This window comes from Taudactylus pleione, unplaced genomic scaffold (genome assembly GCF_031769625.1).
Source record: "Taudactylus pleione unplaced genomic scaffold, aTauple2 ptg000009l, whole genome shotgun sequence".
Taxonomy (NCBI): Eukaryota; Metazoa; Chordata; class Amphibia; order Anura; family Myobatrachidae; genus Taudactylus; species Taudactylus pleione.
Window position 1 is genome coordinate 15,248,018 of NW_028284412.1, and position 22,548 is coordinate 15,270,565.

Here is a 22,548-nt window from a genome sequence, read left to right on the forward strand (position 1 = left end):
TGGGATATGGTCCACTATTTTATAGGACAGGGTTGCCAGAGAGTGTTTCAGCTCTTTAAAGTGGCGGACCACTGGTTGGTCCACCTCTCTTCCATTTAGGGCCAGTCTGATGGCCGAACGGTGCTGGGCAATTCTTTCACGCAATTGGCATATGGTCTTGCCAATATAAACCAAACCGCACTGGCATTTAATATCATAAATGACGAATGAACTAGTGCAGGTCAGTACATGCTTGATCAGAATCTTGCGTCCTGAATAAGGATGCAGTATATAACTACCGGTCTCCATATAGCGACAGGTGACGCAGCCTAAGCATTTATAGCATCCCGGCTTCTTTGTCAGAAAGTTCTCTACTACAGGAGTAGTGAAGCCCGTGATATCGTTTTTTACTAAACGGTCTCTTAGGTTGGGACCTCTGCGGTAACTCTGTGTGACCTTAGAATCCTTCAAACGTTTTCAACTGTGATCTGTTGTTATAATAGGTCAGGGCTTTTTTATTATAGAGTTAACATCATTACTGGCCAAATTAAATGTATTAACAAAGAACATGTTATTTTGCGTTTTCTTTTTCATCTCCTGTTTATGTGAGCCACTCAGGCTTTCATCTCTGGTAATTTTAAGAGCCTTATCTCTAGACTTATAGAGTTCCTTCAAGGAATAGCCTCTACGATGAAATTTATTTAACATAATATCCATTTGGGATATAGCTTCATTCTCATTACTCACAATTCTTCTTATCCGCATGAATTGTGAGAAAGGAAGTCCCATCTTCAGTGCATTAGGATGATGGCTCGTGGCATGCAAAAAGGTGTTCCTGTCCGTAGATTTGGTAAACAGATTAGTTCCCAAAGATGTTCCATTCCAGCTGATTTCAACGTCTAGAAAATAGATCTTATTTGTATTATGTTCAAAAGTGAATTTGTAGGTGTCATGTACAGTATTTATTTCATCCATGGAATGCCTGAATTCCTCGACGGTGCCTGACCAGATGACAAAAATGTTGTCTATATAACGTACAAAAAAAGCCATATGTTGTGCAAACTGCGAATTCTCAAAAAATAAGAGTTTTTCAATTTTAAGCATATAATTATTGGCCAATGAAGGAGAGACGTTGGAGCCCATACTGCAGCCTTGTAATTGAAGGAAATATTTTGCATCAAAATAAAAATAATTTCTACTGAGCATCAATTCAAGTAGTTCCAGAAAAAAAGGTATCATAGGACCTGCATAATCTTCTTTAGAGGACAAATAATTAGACATAGCTATAAGGCCTTCTTGGTGAGGGATGCTCGTGTAAAGATTACATACATCGATGGTACATAAAAGTACAGAAGAAGGTAAATCAGTTAGATGTTGCAATTTAATTAACAAAGATGTTGTATCTTTTAGTAAAGAGGATTCAGATTGAATGAGCGGTTGCAGATAGTAATCCAAATATACAGAGATTGAATTGTATAAAGAGTTCTGAGCCAATATATTCGGCCTCCCCGGGGGAAAGGCAAGGTTTTTATGAACCTTAGGTAAGGTGTATAACAGTGGGACCACTGGGTGTTCTTGTATAAGTGATTTCATGTTTTTTTCAGAGATAAGATTGCAGTTTACTGCAGTACTTAAAATGCAGTATAGTTCTTCTTTGTAGATCGGTGTTGGATCACAAGTTAATTGTTTATATACCTTATGGTCCTCTAGCTGTCTGTATATTTCATTACAATATGCTGCAGTGTCCTGTAATACAATTGTCCCGCCTTTATCAGCGGGGCGAATGACAATTGATTTGTCGTTGCTCAATGTGTTTAAAGCTTCCCGTTGACAACAAGATAAATTATATCCTTTATGATCTAACTTGCCAGAAATGGAATGGACCTCTTGATCCACCATACGCGAGAAGCACCGTATTGAGGCGTTCGTAGAAATGGGGTCAAAGGAGGATCTACTTTTTAGAGGGGCTATGGGTACATCAGTAATATTGGTGGAAGACTCTGAGAAATATTCTTTGAGTTTAAGAGTCCTATTGAACTTCCACAGGTCTACTTTCCAATCGAAAGGTTGAAAATTATTGGTTGGAAGAAAAGAAAGGCCATTGTTTAGTAAATCCTTTTCAGAATTAGTTAGTATATGCGATGATAAATTGATTACTAGATCCTCCTTTTGTAGGGCCTTCTGCCTTTGGTTCTGACCCCCCCATCTCGTGTACCACCTCTTCCTGACCCGCGAGCTGCGCGGGTAATAACTCCTAAAGGGGGTTTATTAGCTGATGTAGAAGGTAATGTTTCTTGGTCACTAGTTGAGGCATTATTCTCACTGGATTGATCCGTTTCCGTATATGTCCGAGGGAACAGTCTGTTCCTATATATATTGCGGTTTCTGGTGGGAGTCTTTCCCGTAGCCCAGGGATATACAGATTGCTCATCATAATCTTCATTTACTTTCTGTAATTTTTCTTTTTTAAATCTAATAAGATCTTGTTTATATGCTTTGACCTGGGTGTTAAGTTTGTCCAACCACTTGGACGGTTTGTCCTGTACCAATTGAGCCATATGCGTCTCCTCAAAGGTTTTAATTTTTTCTCTTATGATCTTAGACAAGGCTCTTAAAATTACCAGAGATGAAAGCCTGAGTGGCTCACATAAACAGGAGATGAAAAAGAAAACACAAAACCACATGTTCTTTGGTAATACATTTAATTTGGCCAGTAATGATGTTAACTCTATAATAAAAAAGCCCTGGCCTATAATAACAACAGATCACAGTTGAAAACGTTTGAAGGATTCTAAGGTCACACAGAGTTACCGCAGAGGTCCCAACCTAAGAGACCGTTTAGTAAAAAACGATATCACGGGCTACACTACTCCTGTAGTAGAGAACTTTCTGACAAAGAAGCCGGGATGCTATAAATGCTTAGGCTGCATCACCTGTCGATATATGGAGACCGGTAGTTATATACTGCATCCTTATACAGGATGCAAGATTCTGATCAAGCATGTACTGACCTGCACTAGTTAATTCGTCATTTATGCTATTAAATGCCAGTGCGGTTTGGTTTATATTGGTAAGACCATATGCCATTTCCTTGAGAGAATTGCCCAGCACCGTTCGGCCATCAGACTGGCCCTAAATGGAAGAGAGGTGGACCAACCAGTGGCCCGCCACTTTAAAGAGCTGAAACACTCTCTGGCAACCCTGTCCTATCTAATAGTGGACCATTTCCCAGCATCACCTAGAGGAGGTGACAGAGAGAAAGCACTTTTGAAATTAGAAGCCAGATGGATACATAAAATGAATAGTGTGGCTCCGTTTGGCCTCAATGAGAATTTACATCTGTTGTGTTTTTTGTAGTTACCATTGTGCAGTAGTAATCATTTTACATTAAGGTGAATAACCCTTTTTGCTGGACTCTTTCTTTATGTATAAGGTCACGTTATCATATAGCCATGGCACCTGTTATACACTTCATAGATTTATATAGATGTTATGCATACATTCTGTATCACGGACCTAGTGTAATTTACACATATTTATTCTTTATGACATTTTTCTATTTTCCTTTTCTATTAATCTTTTTTAACATTTATCTAACATTTTCTAATATTTATTCATATTCCATATTTCTTCCTGGATTTGTTTCATAGAGAGCATGACACCTTTCTTATTTCCTATTTCTGTTTCTGCTTTACATGACATGATTTATCTGGGCAGAGTTTTATGTGCAGTGTCTACACCGGGTCTTTAGTACATCTATGATCGTCGATCCTTATAGGCTTGTCTTGTAGTTACCCCTATACTCTTTTGCCTTGTTTATAGGTCATGATGATTCTATGTTTCATGTCTATTGGTTTCTTTGTACTTTACACATATATAGATAGATAGATAGATAGGAGAGAGAGAGATATATATTAGATATATAGATATGTACGGTCTATATTATATTTTACATATTGCCCAATCACTGTGGCCGGCAGTGATCAGGACACATGAGGAGGCGTAGCTGAGGCCGGAAATAGGGGGCGCCGCTAGGTTGCCCGGGTACATAGCAGCAGCTGCGGCTGTCAGAGTCGCTGCTTCTTCTGTTCTAAGTTAGGGGTGTCCCCCTAGCGGTCCGGATACATAGCAGCGGCGGCTACCAGAGCCACTGCTTCTACACAGCAGTGATCACTAGTGTGATCACTGTTGTTCCGAAGCCGCAGCGGGAGGGTGTCCCGCTGGCGGCCCAAATACATAGCAGCAGCGGCGGCTACCAGAGCCGCTACTGCTGTTTCTTACTGAAGGGGATGGGGCCGGTTGCCCGATCACGGCTGGCCACAGTGATCGGGTCACAGCAGCAGCCACCACCGATGTTTCATTAACATCGGTTTTCAAACCATCGATGGTCCCACACCCCTGCTAAACCCCTCCGCACCCCACCATGGACGCTGCTGGAACTCTGCACCCTACCACGGATGCCGCTGTACTCCTGCAACGCAAGCCAGACCGCCCCTGAGGAAGGACCTTGTGGTCTGAAACGCGTTGATGGTGGTGGACCTTGTATATACCGGACAGAAGAAATTGTATGTCATCTTGCTGTTGTTTCCATCTGGCTGAGATCACCTTGCTCCCCAGGTTCATGTAAGGAGATCAATAATCCCACAATAGCCTTAAATCTTCTGTTTTGAGTTTACCTATGGTAAATCCATGTTTTATGTGTTTTATGGAATAAACAACCTTTTTGGAGAAGCCAATTTCTCTCTTCTTTGAAAACTGAGGTGTAATCTGTTGGGAATTGTTCCCCTAGAAAGATACCTTTTTATATGAATGCGACAAGGGGTATATACGGTAGGTGAGTCCCATTCCTTAAGATTTGTGTGTGAGGATAACCAGTAGGAGAAAGGATGGGAAAACTAAAGAAATCTTTCAAGGACCGGTACAGGTTCTATTTTGTGAGTCCTATCCAGATTATTCAGAACACAGCAGTGTATCACAAGTCTGTGAAGAACTCAAATAAGGAAGATCCTAGATCATATATCCCAGTCATATCCACATATCTTTCTGTGGTCTTCATTTTGTTTAAATAGCGCTGGTGTATTATTCAAAAATTTTTTTATGTGTGATTGTTTATTTTGGTGAACCTTGGATATAATACTTAGCAGCAGTCTGAGGCGCAAGGTACTATTCCTTTTTGTATTTAGCACGGTAAGGCCTTTCTTTTATCAGCACCCTAGGTGGTGTAATATCATGTTGTATAATCTGGGGTTTCTCAGGAATGGCAGAAAAGATATCCGGGTTTGTGTTACTAGGTCTATAGCTTCTTGCTTTTGCCTGGGAGTTAATGAGTCTTCAATTGGTACCTGACAATCGAGAGTTTTTACAGCCAACCGAGAGGGTTGGCTGGTACTTCCCTTCCGAGGTTTTAACAAATTAACGTGATAAATTTGTACCTCTTTCATCTACCCTCTAGGAGCACTTTGTAGTTGACAGGTCCCACTGCCTCTATGACCTCATAGGTACCCTGCCAATAGGCATACAACTTTTAGGGGTGGGAACTAGAACCAAAATCTTGTCCCCTGACTTAAAGGAATGGTTCACTGCAGTAACATCATAATTACGCTTTTGACATTGCTGAGCCAAGTTCATATGTTCCTTTACAAGTGGCTCAATTTGTCTTAATCGGCCATACAGTTGTGACACAAATTGGGATGGTAGTTGTTCCCACCCTTCTTTTAAGAGGTCCAAGATTCATCTGGGTTGTCTACCATAAAGAAGTTCAAAGGGGCTAAACCACATAGATGATTGGGGTACCTCCCACACAGCAAACATTAGATAGGACAAGAGCAGGTCCCATTCCCTCATATCCTGGGATACTGCCAGCCTTATCATCTGCTTAAGGGTGTGGTTAAAGTGTTCTACCAATCCATCTGTTTGGGGATGATGCACCGAAGTGTGTATTCTTTGAACCCCGGACAGCACAAATCTTTCATTAATTTAGACATAAAAGGTGTCCCCTTGTCAGTCAGGACATCTTTTGGGATTCCCATGCGAGTATAAAGCATTACCAATTCCCGGGTGATAGTGCTAGACTTAAAATTACGTAGCGGTATTGCCTCAGGGTACCGGATGGCGTAGCCGACCACCACTAAAATTTATTGATGGCCACGAGCAGATTTTTCCACCAGACCTACCAGGTCTATACCAATTTGCTCAAAAGGTACAGAATTTATAGGTAAAGAGACCAAGGGTGCTCTAAACTCTGGTTGGGGTGCTGTCTTATGGCATACTGGGAATTCCTGGCAATATTTTTTTCACTGCAGCATGGATGCCTGGTCAAAAGAACCTTAACTATATTAGGGGGGGGGGGGGGGGGGGGGAGAGTTTTCTCTTCTCCTAAATGACCACCCCACAAATGCTTATGAGCCTTCCTCAGTACTAACTGCTCGCGTTTTCTTGGAACCAGCAACTGGTCTGTCTTTTTACACTGCACATAAGTTACGTGATACAATATATCATTCTTTCATACAAAATAAGGTGTGCCTTCTGGTGGTAAGCAATTTACTATTTTTCCATTTACCATTGTTTTCAAAAGGATGTACGAGATTCCCATTGTTCTGCTGATCTCGAGCATAGTCCTGTAAGGAGAGATTTTTGCAAATGGGTAACCAGTTCTCCTCTACCTTGCTTCCCTCCTGCTGTTCACCTATTAAGGAAGGTTTGATAGCCTTAGGAATCAGACCTCGTTTCTGTGGGCATCTCAGCCATTGGCTCCTTCATCACGCCAGGTAACCACCTCCTACACAGTGGAAAATCACGGTCCAAGATCAAAGGATAAGGGGTCTTAGGGGCCACAGCAGCCACTATTTTAAATGGTCATCCTTTTAACACCACCTGAAGCAGTACTTGTGGGTATTCTTCCAAATCTCCATGGATACACAATACCTTTACAGAGGGTAAAATTTGGTCAACTCTGTTAGGTACCAGCTTAGCCAAAATAATGGTGAGTGCACTACCCATATCAACCAAAGCCCAGACCTCCCGCCTTCAACCTGTATTTTTAAACGGAACAAGGTGGTTTTTGCCGTGGAGGTGTTTCCCGTAAACAGGCTGACAACAGGTCGGGCTGCTTTATCCCCGCTACAGTCCATCAGTTCACTCCGGTTTGGACAGTGTACATTACCAGACACACCGCAATCAAAATATACAATCGGTAGCGGTTTATCAGTTTTGAGACCTTGGTCCTAGGTTTGGGAGTTGGCCGTACCTCTTGTTTAGATTTATTCAGCTTTCCAAGGGTCACATATCGTTCCACAACCACGGCTAACTCCTCCATTGTTTGAGGGTCATCCTAAAGGCCCACTGTTGCACACCACGATCTATCGCCCTTCTAGCATGGTCTATAGCAACAACCTCCATTATGCGCTGAGGGGTGTTCTTATCTGGCTGTAGCCAGGGGTTCAGACACCAATCATGGAATTTCTGGGCTTTGCTGGGGCCCGTCACAGGTAAAGATAAGAGTCTACGTTTGACACTTGTAAATTGACCTAGGCCCTCTGGGCTTGCCCTGTAAGATCAGGAGCTAATCTTGCCACTTTAGCCTGGTAGCCATGCACTCAAAGGTGCACAAATAGGCTCTATGTCATCTGATGGTGTCGGCTTTTGCATCACCTCCTGTTCTCGTCCATCTTTCCTTATTTCCACTATTTCTTCATGCAGTAACTGAATTTGGGTTTGCTGGCCCTGTATTAGGGTTTGCTGCCCAGTAGCCATCTCCGCAAACATTATCAAAACCTCCATTTTACACAGTGTGTCCACTTTATTATTAAAATTATAATTATTATTATTATCCTCTATTAATATGGCGCCACAAGGGTTCCACAGCGCCTTACAAAGTACATAAACAAATGAGCAAACAGGAAAACAGTGACTAAAGCTGGCCATACACTAGACCAACTTACATCCAACCAGCCAACTAATTGATTATTTGGAATGAAAATCTGGTAAGGTATGAAAGCAAATGACAATCAGCAATTTGCTTCCAAATGCCGGAAAATCCACAAAAACTGTTGTTTGAACAAATTGTTTAGATCAAACATTTAACAAACTTGTCTGAACGTCCATTTTCATCTGTTTTCTGGCATTTAGGAGCAAAATGCTGATCATCGTTTACTCCCATACCTTACCAGATTTTCATTCCAACCAGCCAACTAGTTGGCTGGTGGGACAGATAATCTGTAGATGTGTGGCCAGCTTTAGAGTACAAAACAATGCAGGACAAGTGTGTGTGTGTGTGTGTGTGTGTGTGTGTGTGTGTGTGTGTGTGTGTGTGTGTGTGTATATATACATACAGTAATGGCGGCACTCAGCAGACTGGATATTAATGAGTATAAAAGTCCTTTATTCCAACTCCGTTTCGGGGTTAATCCGTCTTCAGGGTCAGACAGTACAAGTGTGATGATAACACCAAACACACATAATATATATATATATATATATATATCATAGATCACATAACAAATAAATAGTAAGGAGGGCAAAAAGTGCCCTGCCCTCACAGCCTGCGGGTGCCGTCTTCACCGACGGGATGCAGTGTCCCGCGGGTGAAGAAATGTGCGGTGACCCGGTCACCGCCGAAGAATAGACGCCGGGCGCATGCGCCCGGCATCTATTCTCCCTGTCTACAGCGCTTGGGGGCTGCCCGGCGTGTCCGTAAGTGCCGGGCAAGCCCCCAAGTATGACGAAAAAGGGGACACGTCTTATAGACATGCCCCCTTTTTATGGCCACGCCCCCTTTTCAGGCGCGCGCACAAAGTTGCCCTCTCTAGCTCCGGCGCCCTGCCTGCCACCGGAGCTAGAGTGAACACTAAATAAAGCATAATCATTGGACTCACCTGGACAACTCCGACCGATAGCGGCACAGCTCCACGTGCCGAGGACATCTCAGCGCGGTCGCGATGCCGTCACCGCCCCGGGAGGCAACCAATGATAGACATAAGTGGGTTGCTATGACAACACAGCAACAACTGCAGAGTAACAACAAAGAAACAATTAAAATAAAGGCATGGAAAATATAACATGCCTATATAAAACAAACTGTAAGACAAACAACATAAACACATATTGAATGATTGACCTGATCACGTCCATCATGTAATGAAAATTTAAGATACACAGAAGCTTACTGAAGGCAGATCCTATCAAAAATGCCTGTCAAAAATACAATGCCAGCTAGGATGTTTCACAAAAAGCACTGTAGTCCTAAGGACTCATTAAGGCCCCTGGGTGTCAGAGTGTTCAAAGTATGAATCCATTAGCTTTCCTTTTGAAGGAGCAATTTATTACGGTTGCCCCCTCGCATAGAAAGAGGAACATGGTCAATAATAATTGACCGTATGCTGGCTATGCTGTGTTTAGCTGCAATACAGTGACGGGCCACAGGTTGGTCACTTTGGCCAGAGGCCAGTGCTGAACGCATGGCACTACGGTGCAGTGCCATACGTTCATGGAATTGTCAAATATGATGATGTTTTATCATCACACTTGTACTGTCTGTCCCTGAAGACGGGGGATTAACCCCAAAACGGCGTTGGAATAAAGGACTTTTATACTCAAGTGCCGCCATTACTGCATTTTTGTTTTTGGGTGTCATCACCCTGGGAGGGCACCGAAGCATCACTATACCTACGTGTGTATATATATATATATATATATATATATATTTTATACATCCAAAAAACGGGTAGCACTCCCTCAGTAACTGGATGATAAATGCTGGTGCCTTCCTAGGTATCCTGCAGCGAGGATCCAAATACATACAGCAATGACGGCGGCACTGAGAAATAAATCGCTGACACACAGCCAGTATATATGAATCAACGTTTCAAGACTTTTACTGTCTCGTCATCAGGATACATAACATACACGTATACTAACCTTATATAACCTCCACCACACCATGTGCATCGCTGGATGACGGCTCACCCGGAAGGCGCACAATGAGGACACTAACCAGGACCGTAACCAGGACAACATAAAACAACTGGTTACGGACGCCCTTGAATGACGTCACTCATTGTGCGCCTTCCGGGTGAGCAGTCATCCAGCGATGCACATGGTGTGGTGGAGGTTATATAAGGTTAGTATATGTGTATGTTATGTATCCTGATGACGAGACAGTAAAAGTCTTGAAACGTTGATTCATATATACTGGCTGTGTGTCAGCGATTTATTTCTCAGTGCCGCTGTCATTGCTTTATGTATTTGGATCCTCGCTGCAGGATACCTAGGAAGGCACCAGCATTTATCATCCTGTTACTGAGGGAGTGCTACCCGTTTTTGGATGTGTATATTCTGGTTTCACGACTATCACAGCTAGTACGTAGGATCTAGGATGTGAGCACCCCAATCTTTACAGTATTTTTCCCTTCATTGTGTATTGTTTGTTTTTTGTGTCTCAGTTGTTTGCTATGGCGACTGAGATAGAGACTGATAGTGTCAACCTGGCGATACAAACACTGGGTACAACTTTGAGTTTTTCCGAATCTAAAGCTGAGTCTATACTTTTGAACCAACATTTAACTGATGAAGCTGAAGCTGCCCCATTAGAACACCTATATCAGGAATGGTCTTGTCTCAAACAGAAAGAAATTGTTTTTTTTGTACCACGGCATCTCACTCAGTGACTACTATAAAGAAAAACGCATTCCAAGGGTCTTTCGGGTCCGCAATGCACCTACTATTGGCAAATTTAACATCTCATTCTGCAAGCGTTGGATTGCAGTATTAATTAAATGTAGTTTTGACTTGATGTTGCTGGTAATTGAAGAGGCTACTCGTAAGTTGAGTTTGATTAAAGAAAAAAGTGCATTGTTTGAGACGAACCATAAATCTTATTTTGAAGCGGATACTACCACTAATTGGCTTGAGAAATTATCTAATCAGATATCTGTTTATAAATGCGATTTGATTGCATTTAAGAAGAAAAAACTATTAAAGGTTATTCTTGATTACAAACAAAACCACGTATATCACTGGATAGGAGCTGGTCCCTGTGAGAGGAATCAATATGAACGTGGCAGATACCATCGCAGAGGTCCTCAGCGTGACAAAGTACACTCTAACTCCTCACAAGAGTTTGCTTCTACAAGTGATTCAGATAATCTTGTCACCAGCAATAGACGGAATACAGCTATCCCTTTAGGGGTTACTACACGGAACAGCGGTTTAAACGCCGGAGGCAATATACGCGAACAGACGGGCAGAGGCAAAGGCAGAGTCGGGAGACCCCCACTATCCCGGAAATGATAGTGTTTAATTTATCGTCACACTCCTTATCAGAGACTGAGATGAGGGTATTGAGCAAGGGCTTATCATTCGTCCCTACATGTAACTCTAATGACCTTACACTAGAGGTTGAGAAATATAAATTGACACGTCAGCTAAAACTGCATGAACATTTTAGGGGTTCTAAGAATAACTTACAGAGTCCTGCTTCTGCTATTACACAAATTCCTCACCAACTGCAAAAACTCCAAAGGAAGAGTACCTTTGATCCTGTGTCAAATAATGCATCTTAAAAAGTGGGAGGCACATATAGAAACTGTTGTAATTCCTACACCGTTCACCTGATTTGGATGTAATTACCCTCAAATGAAATCTGAAAGTCTGCAGTTAAAGCACATCTTGTTTGTTTCATTTCAAAGCCATTGTGGTGGTGAATAGAGGGCAAAATATGAAAATTCTGTCAATGTCCCAATATTTATGCACCTGACTGTGTGTGTGTGTGTGTGTATATATATATATTACACACAGACAATATCCAGGCGGCACTCGGATACTGGTTAAAATAATGCCCTCACCGGAGGGAATTTATTGGTGAGTCGACTATTCGGGGTATTGTACCCCTTCCTTAGGACAACATAGTGAAAAACAGTGCAAACATACAAGATACATAATGTGAAACCACTTACCCCCTGTACGACCATGTCCACCTGGCCTCCGTCCAGCAGCTGCACTTCCGGTTTTTGCGGAGCTGCCGCAACCGGAAGTGACGTCATCCGGCAGAGCCCCGGTGCCATGGACACCTTACCACAACAATAAAATGAAATAAAACAGCAGATAAGTTGCATCTGTGCCTAAAGTGCATTGTGCAGGAACTTCTATTGCACGGTGTACATAAAACATCATCTCTCACAGTGTTTAAAAGTATATGCTATGGCTGACACATGCAATATCTTATTGTCAGGTCGAGGTATACATGGTGACCTGTAAATATGCTCCTATGTAGTGCATGAGATATAAAAATATATAGGATAAAAAAAGCAAAAAAGTAACTGTGCACTCTTTGATAAAGCTTCATAGATTGGAAGCGAAACGCGTCATAGGATCAGAGGATTTTTAACACTGCTATTTGCTTCATATCTGCTGGATGTTACTACCTATTGGAGTCTGGGCCTGATTCAGAGACGGACGCTCGCTCTGATTCAGGGCGTTTTTTTTTTTTTTTTGTTCGGCCTCCTGACCGCTCGCATAGCTGTGGGTGACCACCCACAGCTATTGCGAGCGGCCAGGTTGATGGTTGCGATGGTCAAGACCATCGTGACCATCGGGGCTTGCGACGAGACCCTTGTGGTAGGGTCTCGTGGCCGCACGAGAGCTCGCCCCCTTTTTTATCAGTCTGTACAGACTTCTAGCAAAGAACTAGTTCTTATTATTGATTTTTTTGTATTATTGTATTCTATTTTATTGTTGCTATTGTTATTTAATAAAGCACTATTTCAGAATTTATATTTTGTGTCTTGATTCTGGTTTCTGCCATGTCTAGTTATTAAATTCATTATTTACATTTATTTAAGCGCAACGTCTAGATTCCGCACAAGAATAGATACCAAATCAGTTGTAAAAACAGGCGCTGAAATGAGTTGTGGGAAGGAAACAGGAACTGGCTAAGGGAAGCGCTGAAGCAATCACGTATAATTGTTTAATACCACTGCAGAAAATGTTTAGAATACAATATAATAAATAATTATTTAGATGATTAAAAATACATATAACATATACCAGGAAAAGCAAATGAGCTACAAAATTGAATATAGAAGATCTCATAAGGAAATATACCCAAATAGAACTATAGCAATGATCTTGTGTGCACACAGATAATGAGCTATTAGGACCAAGAAGTCAGTATAGAGTAGCACCAATGGTTAGTGATAAGTTGCGTATGTATCAGATGGTCAGCAAGTAATTCAAAGTTCCAGTGTATTAGTGGTATTAGTAACAAAACAGGACAGGTTATAGTCATGCACAGACTTCCATAGTTGGCACTGATGGTAATAAATATCAGTAGATATAGCAGCAAAGCATGGCAGTTAATTTTAGTATTAGTAGTAAAACATGGCAGATGGAGATAGAGGGAACTGGTAGTAATCTTGAGATGATTATCATACCTTGTTAGTAAAGCACCTCTCTTAATTAGTGCAATTTATAATCCACTATCTTGTATGCAACTTCCCTAATGGGACATCAATACCGTCTCTAAAGACTGTCACTGGCGTCCCGGTCAGCCGAAGAAATTAGACCAACGATAGGGATCCCTCAATATTGGTACCTTACAGTATTCAGGCGTCTTCCAGCAGGAAAAGGTCATGAATAGGCTGCCGCCTGATAGGTGATGCTGCTGTGCTGCAAATATACCCGACAGGGCCAGTGTCAGGAACAAGCTACTGCTTGATAGGTAACCTCTCACGTGCCAACCCATCTCCCGGCAGAGCCTGTGTTGAACCGAGCTGCCACTTAGTAAGTGGTGTCGCCACGCTCCGGACGTCTGTCCACTGAGCCGCTAACAAGGGAAGGGATAGTCAGTCCCTAATACAGATATATAAACAAACAGAAAGTAGTAGCACTAAAAACAATGAAACCATAGAAATAAATACAAGTACAAATAAATATGTATATATGGCAAAAAGTTCAGTATAAATTACTGATTTAATTATATTTAAAATCGCATAAATAGTCACAGATAATTGAGCCAATATCTCACCCACAATATTAAAAAGTTCCTGTTCCTGCACAACGCCTTCCTGATGGACACTGGGAGTGCCAGATGATAATAATCCTTGTCACCGATAGAGGAAAGCTCTTTATATAATGTGTTGTTAAAACATAACCAATCCTCAAGTCACACAGTGGGCCTGATTCAGAGCCGGACGCTCTGACCAGAGCCCTCCTACCTCATTTTGGAGCGGCCTCAAGGACACTTGCATAGCTGTTGGTTACCACCCACAGCTATAGTGAGCCTCCATGATGATGGTCGCGATGGTCAAGACCATCGCGACCATCGGGCTTGCGACGAGACCCTGCGGTAGGGTCTCGCAGCCGCAAGCCCAGGAGTGATTTTGGCTCTATCAGAGCCAAAATCACTCCCACTGACATCACTACTGATGTCAGTGGGGCCGGACTCAGATGGTAGGCATTCCCATGGGAACGCCTCCGTCTGGCAGCCACGCCCCCGGCACGCCCACCAAAGGGGGCGTGCTGTCACTCACCATCGACAGCACGCCCCCTTTGTAGCGAGACCCGGAGCGACGGATTCCCCGTCGCTCGCCGGGTCTCGCGCATGCGCACGACGGAGCTCTCTCCGCGCATGCGCACTTCGGCACCATTGACCCACTTGCGAGCGTCCAGCGCTCGCGAGCGGGTCAGAATCGGGCCCAGTGTCCATTTGTGGTTCTGTCCAAACAAAGGGAATATATACTTCCTCTCAGCTTGTGTTGTCCTATTCAGTTCCGAGGGCTGGTTCAGGCCAATCGATAGTGTATCTGAAGCAAATCCAATATTAGGTAAAAGGTGGGTGAGGGTAACCTAATATTGGGATTGCTTTGGATAGATATATATATATATATATATATATATATATACACACACACACACATTTGCATATTTTAGCAGCAGACCTGCTTGCGTAATCGCAGCTAAAATCGGAATAGCGATCCGTAGTGAATCAGGCTCAGTATGTGTAAACTCAATTTAAAAAAAAGTATTATTCTATTATTGGTAAAATACTGAGTTACTGTATTATTGTTTGGGGTTGGTATGTTTAAATAAGAATATGCGTTAAAGGTATAAAGCATATATGCAAATTGTTCTCAGAATTGGTTAACATGCAGAAAAGTTTTAAAAGATGTCAATTAGGTGTAAGACCCAAAACATTTCTACTTGGGATTATTGACAGCTGGGCAAATGCAGAGTTATTGGCAAAAAAAAGGGGGGGGGGTGTAAATTACACAAATGTATATCTGCACATTTGCTGAGCTGTGCACATTTCAAGATACATATGCTGGATTAGCAGCATATGTGCCCCGTTTACTACAAGTCATCATCATCATCATCATAGTGTTCTTGCAGCTGCCCTATAACAGGTGCAAAAGATAAGCCTCCTAAAAGATGGATATAGGGATATCAGTGATCATGCAGAGTGGAAAAATTTGTGAGTCTCAGGGATCCCTCGCTTTAAAAAAATTGGGGGCTATTCCACTATTTCTGGGTCCCATTACATATTAAGGGGGGGATGAGGTCAAGCAGCAGTTTTGACAGTGCTGGGGGCAGGTAGCAGTTGAGGTAGAGGGGATTAAGGGAAAGCAGCAGATGGGGTAGAGCTTGGGGGTAAAGACAGGGAGAAGTTGGGGTAGAGCTGGGGGTATAGGGGAGTAAGGGCAAATGGTGCTGGATGTAGGGATGGGGTAACTGCATACAGATGTTACAACACTGCTGGGGAGCAAGGAAAGGCTATGGGCATGTAGTTTTGGGGGTTGGGAGGGGGTAAGGGTAGATAGCAGCTGGGGCAGTACTGTGGGGGCAAGGAGGTGGTAAGGGGCAGGCAGTTCTGTGGGCCTGGAGTAAAAGTAGATTGCAGCTGGTGCAGTAATGGGGGGCAAGGAGGGGTTGGGGTAGACAGTACCGGGAGTAAGGAGGGGGTAAGGGTAGATAGCAGCTGGTGGATTGTGGCCGCTGGTCACAATCCCGACGTCGGAAAGCCGGCTAGGGATTTATGACAGGCGTCAAGTTACCCACGCCTGTCATAATCCCAACACCGGAATGCAGAACTACACGGGCCCGAACAAGGTAAGTATGGGCGCCCGTCCTCTTAGCTGTGGGGGGGGGGGGGGGTTAGGTTTAGGGCACCCCGGGGGGACTTTAGATTAGGCTAGGGGAAGGGTTGGGAGGGTTAGGGTTAGGCTAGGGGAAGGGGTGGTTAGGGTTAGGCACCCCTGGGGAGAGGTTAGGGTTAGGCACCCCCCCCCTTCCCTGGGAGGGTTAGTTTAAGGTGTGGGGAAGGGGGGTTAGGTTTAGGCACTAATGGGGGGGAGGTTAAGTTTAGGCACCCCCAAAGGAAGGTTATGGGGGGGGGGGGGGGAGAGGGGAGGGTAAGCTGTACTTGCGTCTGCTGTCAGGATTTCCTCCATTCGGCAGCCGCTGTCGGGATTTGAACCGGTGGCTATACAGCTGCGGGCAATACCATTCCATTCCAGCAGCTGCTGCAGTACTGGGGGGGGGAGGGATTAGGGGAAGACAGTGCTGGGAGGGGGTCAGGGTAGATAGAAGGTAGCTTGTAGTAGTAGTAGTAGTAGCAGGAGCTGAACCCATCACCCCTACATTGTTTACTAAATGTACCTCCCTTTTGGGTGCCCGTCTGCCACTCTTCACTGTTAGCAGCAGCAGTACCAGCAACCACAGGAAGTTATGCTCAGCCCCCCACCTGCCACAGCACAGCCACACATTAACCCACTGCACAAAAAAACTGCCACCTACTTGTTAAATTTACTTTAATAATCCTGTACAGCATCCTCTCGCCAGGTGCTGGAGCAGTCCTTCCACTGGGGCGGTCATCTTGCCGGGGCCATCATCGTGCCGGAACCATCTTCCCGCCGGGGCCGTCATCATGCTGGGGCTGTCCTCCTGCCGGGTGCCGGGGCCATCATCGTGCCGCAGCCATCTTCCCGCTGGGGCTGTCATCATGCTGGCGCTGTCTGGGTGCCAGGGCCACTTGTCCCTATAGTTCCGGGTACTGCAGCATCAGGTGCTGAAGAGGGCTGGCTTCACCTCCACTTTTTATATTCATCCATGGCCTGGCTGAGTCATATGATCAGGAGCTAGGGATTAGCCGCACCCATTCTGCAAAAGTGGGTCCCCAGTCCTCATTTTCGGATAAAATACGCACTATAGCGCGTATTTGCGATCACTGGATAGGAGTATAATTGCTGATCTGCATAAGCCACAGTTACGTAAACATGCTCTCACTGGAAATGCTGGTGTGAAAAGACCTCTTCACTACCCAAATCCATGACTCTATGATCATAAGGTTAGATGTAAGCATACTATGTGGATGTCTGCGCATTTGTATGCATTCACATTCTGGGCATGTGCATTGTGAATTCATGCAAGATATTTGGAAGAGGGTAAAAGCCGGAAACATAGTAAATGCATTGAAAAAGCCGGAAATCCAAAGTAAATGTATTAGAAAAGCCGGAAATCCAGAGTAAATGTATTAGAAAAGCCGGAAATCATATTGCAAGTATCGAAAAAGCCGGAAATCCATAGTAAATGTATGAGAAAAGCCGGAAATCATATTACATGTATAGAAAAAGCCGGAATTCCATAGTAAATGTATTAGAAAAGCCGGAAATCCATAGTAAATGTATTAGAAAAGCCGGAAAGCCATAGTAAATGTATGATTGCCGGCTTTTTCAATGCATGTAATTTGATTTCCGGCTTTTCTAATACATTTGCTATAATTTCGGCTTTTCTCATACATTTACTATGGATTTCCGGCTTTTCTAATACATTTACTATGGATTTCCGGCTTTTTCAATATACTTACTATGATTTCCGGCTTTTGTAATACACTTTACATTGTTTCCGGCTTTTTCAATGCAGTTACTATGTTTCCGGCTTTTACTCACACCCAAGATATTTTAAGCAACCTGGCGCAGTAGTCACACTGCATCAGCTCCAGTATGTTTTGTGGTTGTAGTAAACATTTAGCAAATAACAAACCACATGCTTTTAATGAATATGGGGCTGATTCATTGTTGTACGCAAATAGCACAGCCACTTCTTCTTTGTATGCAGCAGCTGTGCTAAAATCTGCAGATACCGCAGGTGGCGTCCTATATAAATAGACGCCTTCTTCCGGCTTCTCTGATCTGCTGCATCCAAGGCACGCTACAGCTGTGTTTCCACTCAATTAACCTGGTTCTGATACCTACATATGCGTCACTGCAGAGTGAAATCAGGATTTTAGGGTGTATTTATCAATATCCAACACTGAAGAGAAGACTGTATTAGTACCGATCTACACTGTAGTTGCTGTGAGGATTTTCTCCTTGATATCAGCATCCTAACACTGGGCCTGATTCAGAGATGTACGCTAACCCAATGGTTAGCGCACATCTCCGATGGTGGGAGGACTGCGCATGTGCAGCCCTCCGAATGCGAGTCCGCTCGCAGTGTCTCCTAGCCTTTAGGAGGCGGAGCGGGGGCGTTCCCTGGCAGCATTCCCGGAAATGGGGGCGTGTCGCCCCAGTTTACTGGGAGGGACAAGGCCAAAGTCTGTGTGGGTGCACACAGACTTCCTGGTCTTGCAAGCTGCCAGGATCTGGCCAGGCTGCGGGAAGCTTTAGCTCCCGCAGCCTGGGGGAAGGAACATCGGCAACAACCTCGGTAGCAGCGCTGGGATCACGCAAATGCAGCAAGGAGGTGTGTGACAGCTTCTGCATTTGCATTTTAAATGGACGGAATTGCACAGCAGCTTTTGTGCCGCTGTGCAATTCCGTCCATCTCTGAATCAGGCCCTCTGCCCGCAAAGAATACGATAAAATGCACAGAGATCGGTAACACATGTGCATAGTACATGAGCCAGAGGGGATCCAGCAAAGCCTCACTGATTTCTCTGGTCCTCCATTGCCTCCATGTAACGCTATCTCGTCGTCATTGAAGTTTATAAAATGACAGCAAATGGTGATTTAATAGGTAACAATAGAGAAATGTCTAGCATTGGCTGCTCACAGGGGGCACTGCATAAGGAACACTACCACTACTGTGGGCTCTACATAAGGGGAACCACTACAGTGGGCACTGAATAAAGGGCACCACTACTGGGGTCACTGCATAAGGGGCACCACTACTGGAGGCACTGCATAAGGGGCGCTACCACTACTGCGGTCTCTGCATAAGGGGCACCACTACTGGGGGCACTGAATAAGGAGCACCACTACTGGGGGAACTGCATAAAGGGCACTACTATTGGGGCACTGCATAAGGGGCACTACCACTACTGGGGGCTCTGCATAATTGATATTTATTTATTACCAGTTATTTATATAGCGCACACATATTCCGCAGCGCTCTACAGAGAATATCTGACCATTCACATCTGGAGCTTACAATCTATATTCCCTACCACATGCTCACACACATACACACTAGGGTTAATTTGTTTTGGGAGCCAATTAACCTACCAGTATATTTTTTGGAGTGAAGGAGGAAACCGGAGTACCTGGAGGAAACCCACGCAAGCACAGGGAGAATATACAAACTCCACACAGTTAGGGCCGTGGTGGGAATTGAACCCACGACCTCAGTGCTGTGAGGCAGTAATGCTAACCATTACACCGTCTGTGCTGCCCAAGGGGCACTACTGCTGTGAGCATTATGTGTAAGGGGCACTACTGCTGTGGGCATTGTATAAGGGGCACTACTACTGTGGGCATTGTGTATAAGTGGCACAAATGTGTGCATTGTGTAAAAGGGACACTGCTGTGTGTCATACATGACTAAGGGACTCTACTATGTGGTGTAATGTGAATCGGGTGAATCAGAGATTGTGCTACTGTGTGGCGTAATTTGAATTGGGAATACTATTGTGTGACCACACCCCTTTCTTTTGAGACCACTCCCCCTTTTACGGCGTGCACCGCTGTCCCTTTTATTTAAAAAGTGCAGAGGGAGGGGGGATGTGGGTGAGTTTCACCACTTTTATAGGACCACTTTAAGCACTGACTATGACCATGCTATTCAAGCAGAAAAATGTTTTAATGACTACAATTGTATTTATTTTTGTTTTTTTTTACAGTGAACAGCTCTTCATGCAGATGGCAGATATGATGGTGTCAAATGGATGGTTGAATGCTGGATATAAATATCTATGTATTGATGACTGCTGGCTGTCTCCACATAGAGATGTGAATAACAGGCTACAGGCTGACCCCGTTAGGTTTCCTGGAGGCATCAAAAAACTTGCTGATTATGTAAGTTGAGGTTAGGTAAATGGCTGGGGAGTCACTAGCTAGTATCAGAGCAGATTTACAGATACATATATGAACCCAGTACACACGATCGGCCGATCTACGTACGCTGTGGCAGTTGTGATCTGTGATGAATCAGGCCCTCTGATCAGTGACATGCGGTGAGGTAAATGGCTGGGGAGGGGGCACTGCCTAATATCAGAGCCAGATTACAGATACATATATGAACCCGAGGGTTTTTGTGGGCATTATACAAAGGTGCAGCAGTATATAGTGCTGGAAATTTGGCGAGTTTTAATCAGGGATGTGTGTAAAGGTAGACAGGGGAGGCAGTGCCTCACCTACCATACACTTTATACTCCAGAATTTTGACTAAAAAAAATATTAGAATAATACAAAGAAAATATTTATAATATTTTCTTTACATTTTTCATGTTTTTATAGTTAAAACTCTGGAGTATACCTTAGTATGACAGGAAAGGCTCTGTCTCACCTGACCACACATCACTGGTAAGTTGCAATCTTAATTTCCTGCTTGTCTGTTAAGTACCCTGTTTATTTTACAGCCAGATCAGTGTATGCTCACAGCTACTTAGAATATTTAATTGATTGTACTGATCTTGTCGAAGCAGTGACTTATCTACTTATTTTTGTGATGGCCGTATTATAATATGAAGAGGCGATGGATCACTGCTATCCTGCAACTCTGCATCTCTGGATCGGTGAAATCCAACATGTTGGAGTTGACTTATTTGCCGATCACAATCAAAATATGATTGTGATTTGCAAATCTGTGAAATTTAACATGGAGAATTTCACCGATCCTTCAACAGATCGCGGAACATCTGCGTTTCCGATCCCATGGCAGGATCCGACAATCCGTCGGTTAGTGTATGGGGGCCTTTAGAGTTGAGGCAAGGAGTGGGGTGCTTAAACCTTTCTTTGACAAGCATTGAAAATGCACAGTAATATTTGTGTTTTTTTTTTAATAATATTTTCACTTAATTGTTAATTGTGAATCTTCTCAAACAGCTGACTGCTATAAAAGCACTCATTTAGATGTTGCTTGAGAGCATCACTGCCACAGAAAGGATAAAAATGTAAACACTATAAAATAACTATCGTACTAAATTAATGTTGCTTAGTAAAGCAGGGATGGGGAACTTCCGGCCCGGGGACCGTATAAGGCCTGCGGAGTCATTTGGTCCGGCCCTCTGAACTTTTCTTTGCTAGCCTTGTCTGGCTAGCAGGATGCCTAGAATGGCACACTGCAACAAGAAACTATGCAGTGCCACCAGGAGCGTCCTTATGACGCTTCAGATGGTCACACTGCTTCCCTAACAGCTCCCCGGAGCATCCTCAGGATGCTCCGGGCATTGCTATAATCATCGGCGATTGTGGCCCCTCCCCATGTAACGTCACACGGAGGGGGCGTGGCCTGCACCAGGCCAGCGAATAATGTTATATATATTAAAATGGCCGAAAAAAAGGTTTCTCACCCCTGAAGTAAAGGGTTAAAAGCAAGCAGTGATACACTGACTCAAAGGTGGTAAACATATTTGTTTTAAGCAAAGTCTTTATACCCGCCTTATTTATATAATTTCTTGATATTTTGCTACCTCTCTGTTGGTATCAAAGTAATAGTAACAGAAAAGAAAACCCAAATAACAATTAATACACATGGTTCTCAAAAGAAGTGCAGTAGTTCCAGGCATATTTCTTCATGTTTACCTATGGTAACATAATCATAAGTAGTGAGCCTCAGCTGTCACTTAAAGCCTAAAACCAGAAAATAATAATGTCTACAATATCTAGAAACATAGGGAATTTTTGGTACATTACTTTACTTTAGAGTAGAAAATCAGAAAATTATTTTTTTTATAAGCCATACAACTTATTTAGAAATTGAACTGAAATAGACAAACTACAAAACATGTAATGGAAGGTGCATTGATTTGTCACTATATACTAGGTTCATTCTCGTGGACTACTGCTTGGAATATATCAGGATGTGGGTACACAAACATGTGCTGGATACCCAGGAAGTCAGGGTTTTTATGAATTGGATGCACAAACATTTGCCGACTGGGGAGTGGATCTACTAAAATTTGATGGTTGTAATTATGGAAGTCTGGACCAACTGGAAGATGGTGAGAGACCTGTTTTGCTTGGGTTATTATAGTGTATTAATGATCTCTAAAAACATAAATAAAGCTAACATAAATTCATCTTTATTCAAAATACAGATTAATACAAGCACCTCTCTTTCAGCATTGCCCAATATTCT

The 22,548-nt window shown here is 43.4% G+C and overlaps 1 protein-coding gene across 2 annotated transcripts in view; it reads left to right on the forward strand.

The window, feature by feature from the left end:
- The window catches only part of GLA (galactosidase alpha), a 149,126-nt gene that overhangs the window by 24,912 nt on the left and 101,666 nt on the right, over positions 1-22,548 (forward strand). For both annotated transcript variants that reach the window (XM_088467402.1, XM_088467403.1), the window contains exons 2-3: positions 20,090-20,264; positions 22,234-22,411. In XM_088467402.1, coding sequence (XP_088323528.1) covers positions 20,090-20,264; positions 22,234-22,411 — 353 coding nt within the window. The remainder of the gene's footprint in view (positions 1-20,089; positions 20,265-22,233; positions 22,412-22,548) is intronic.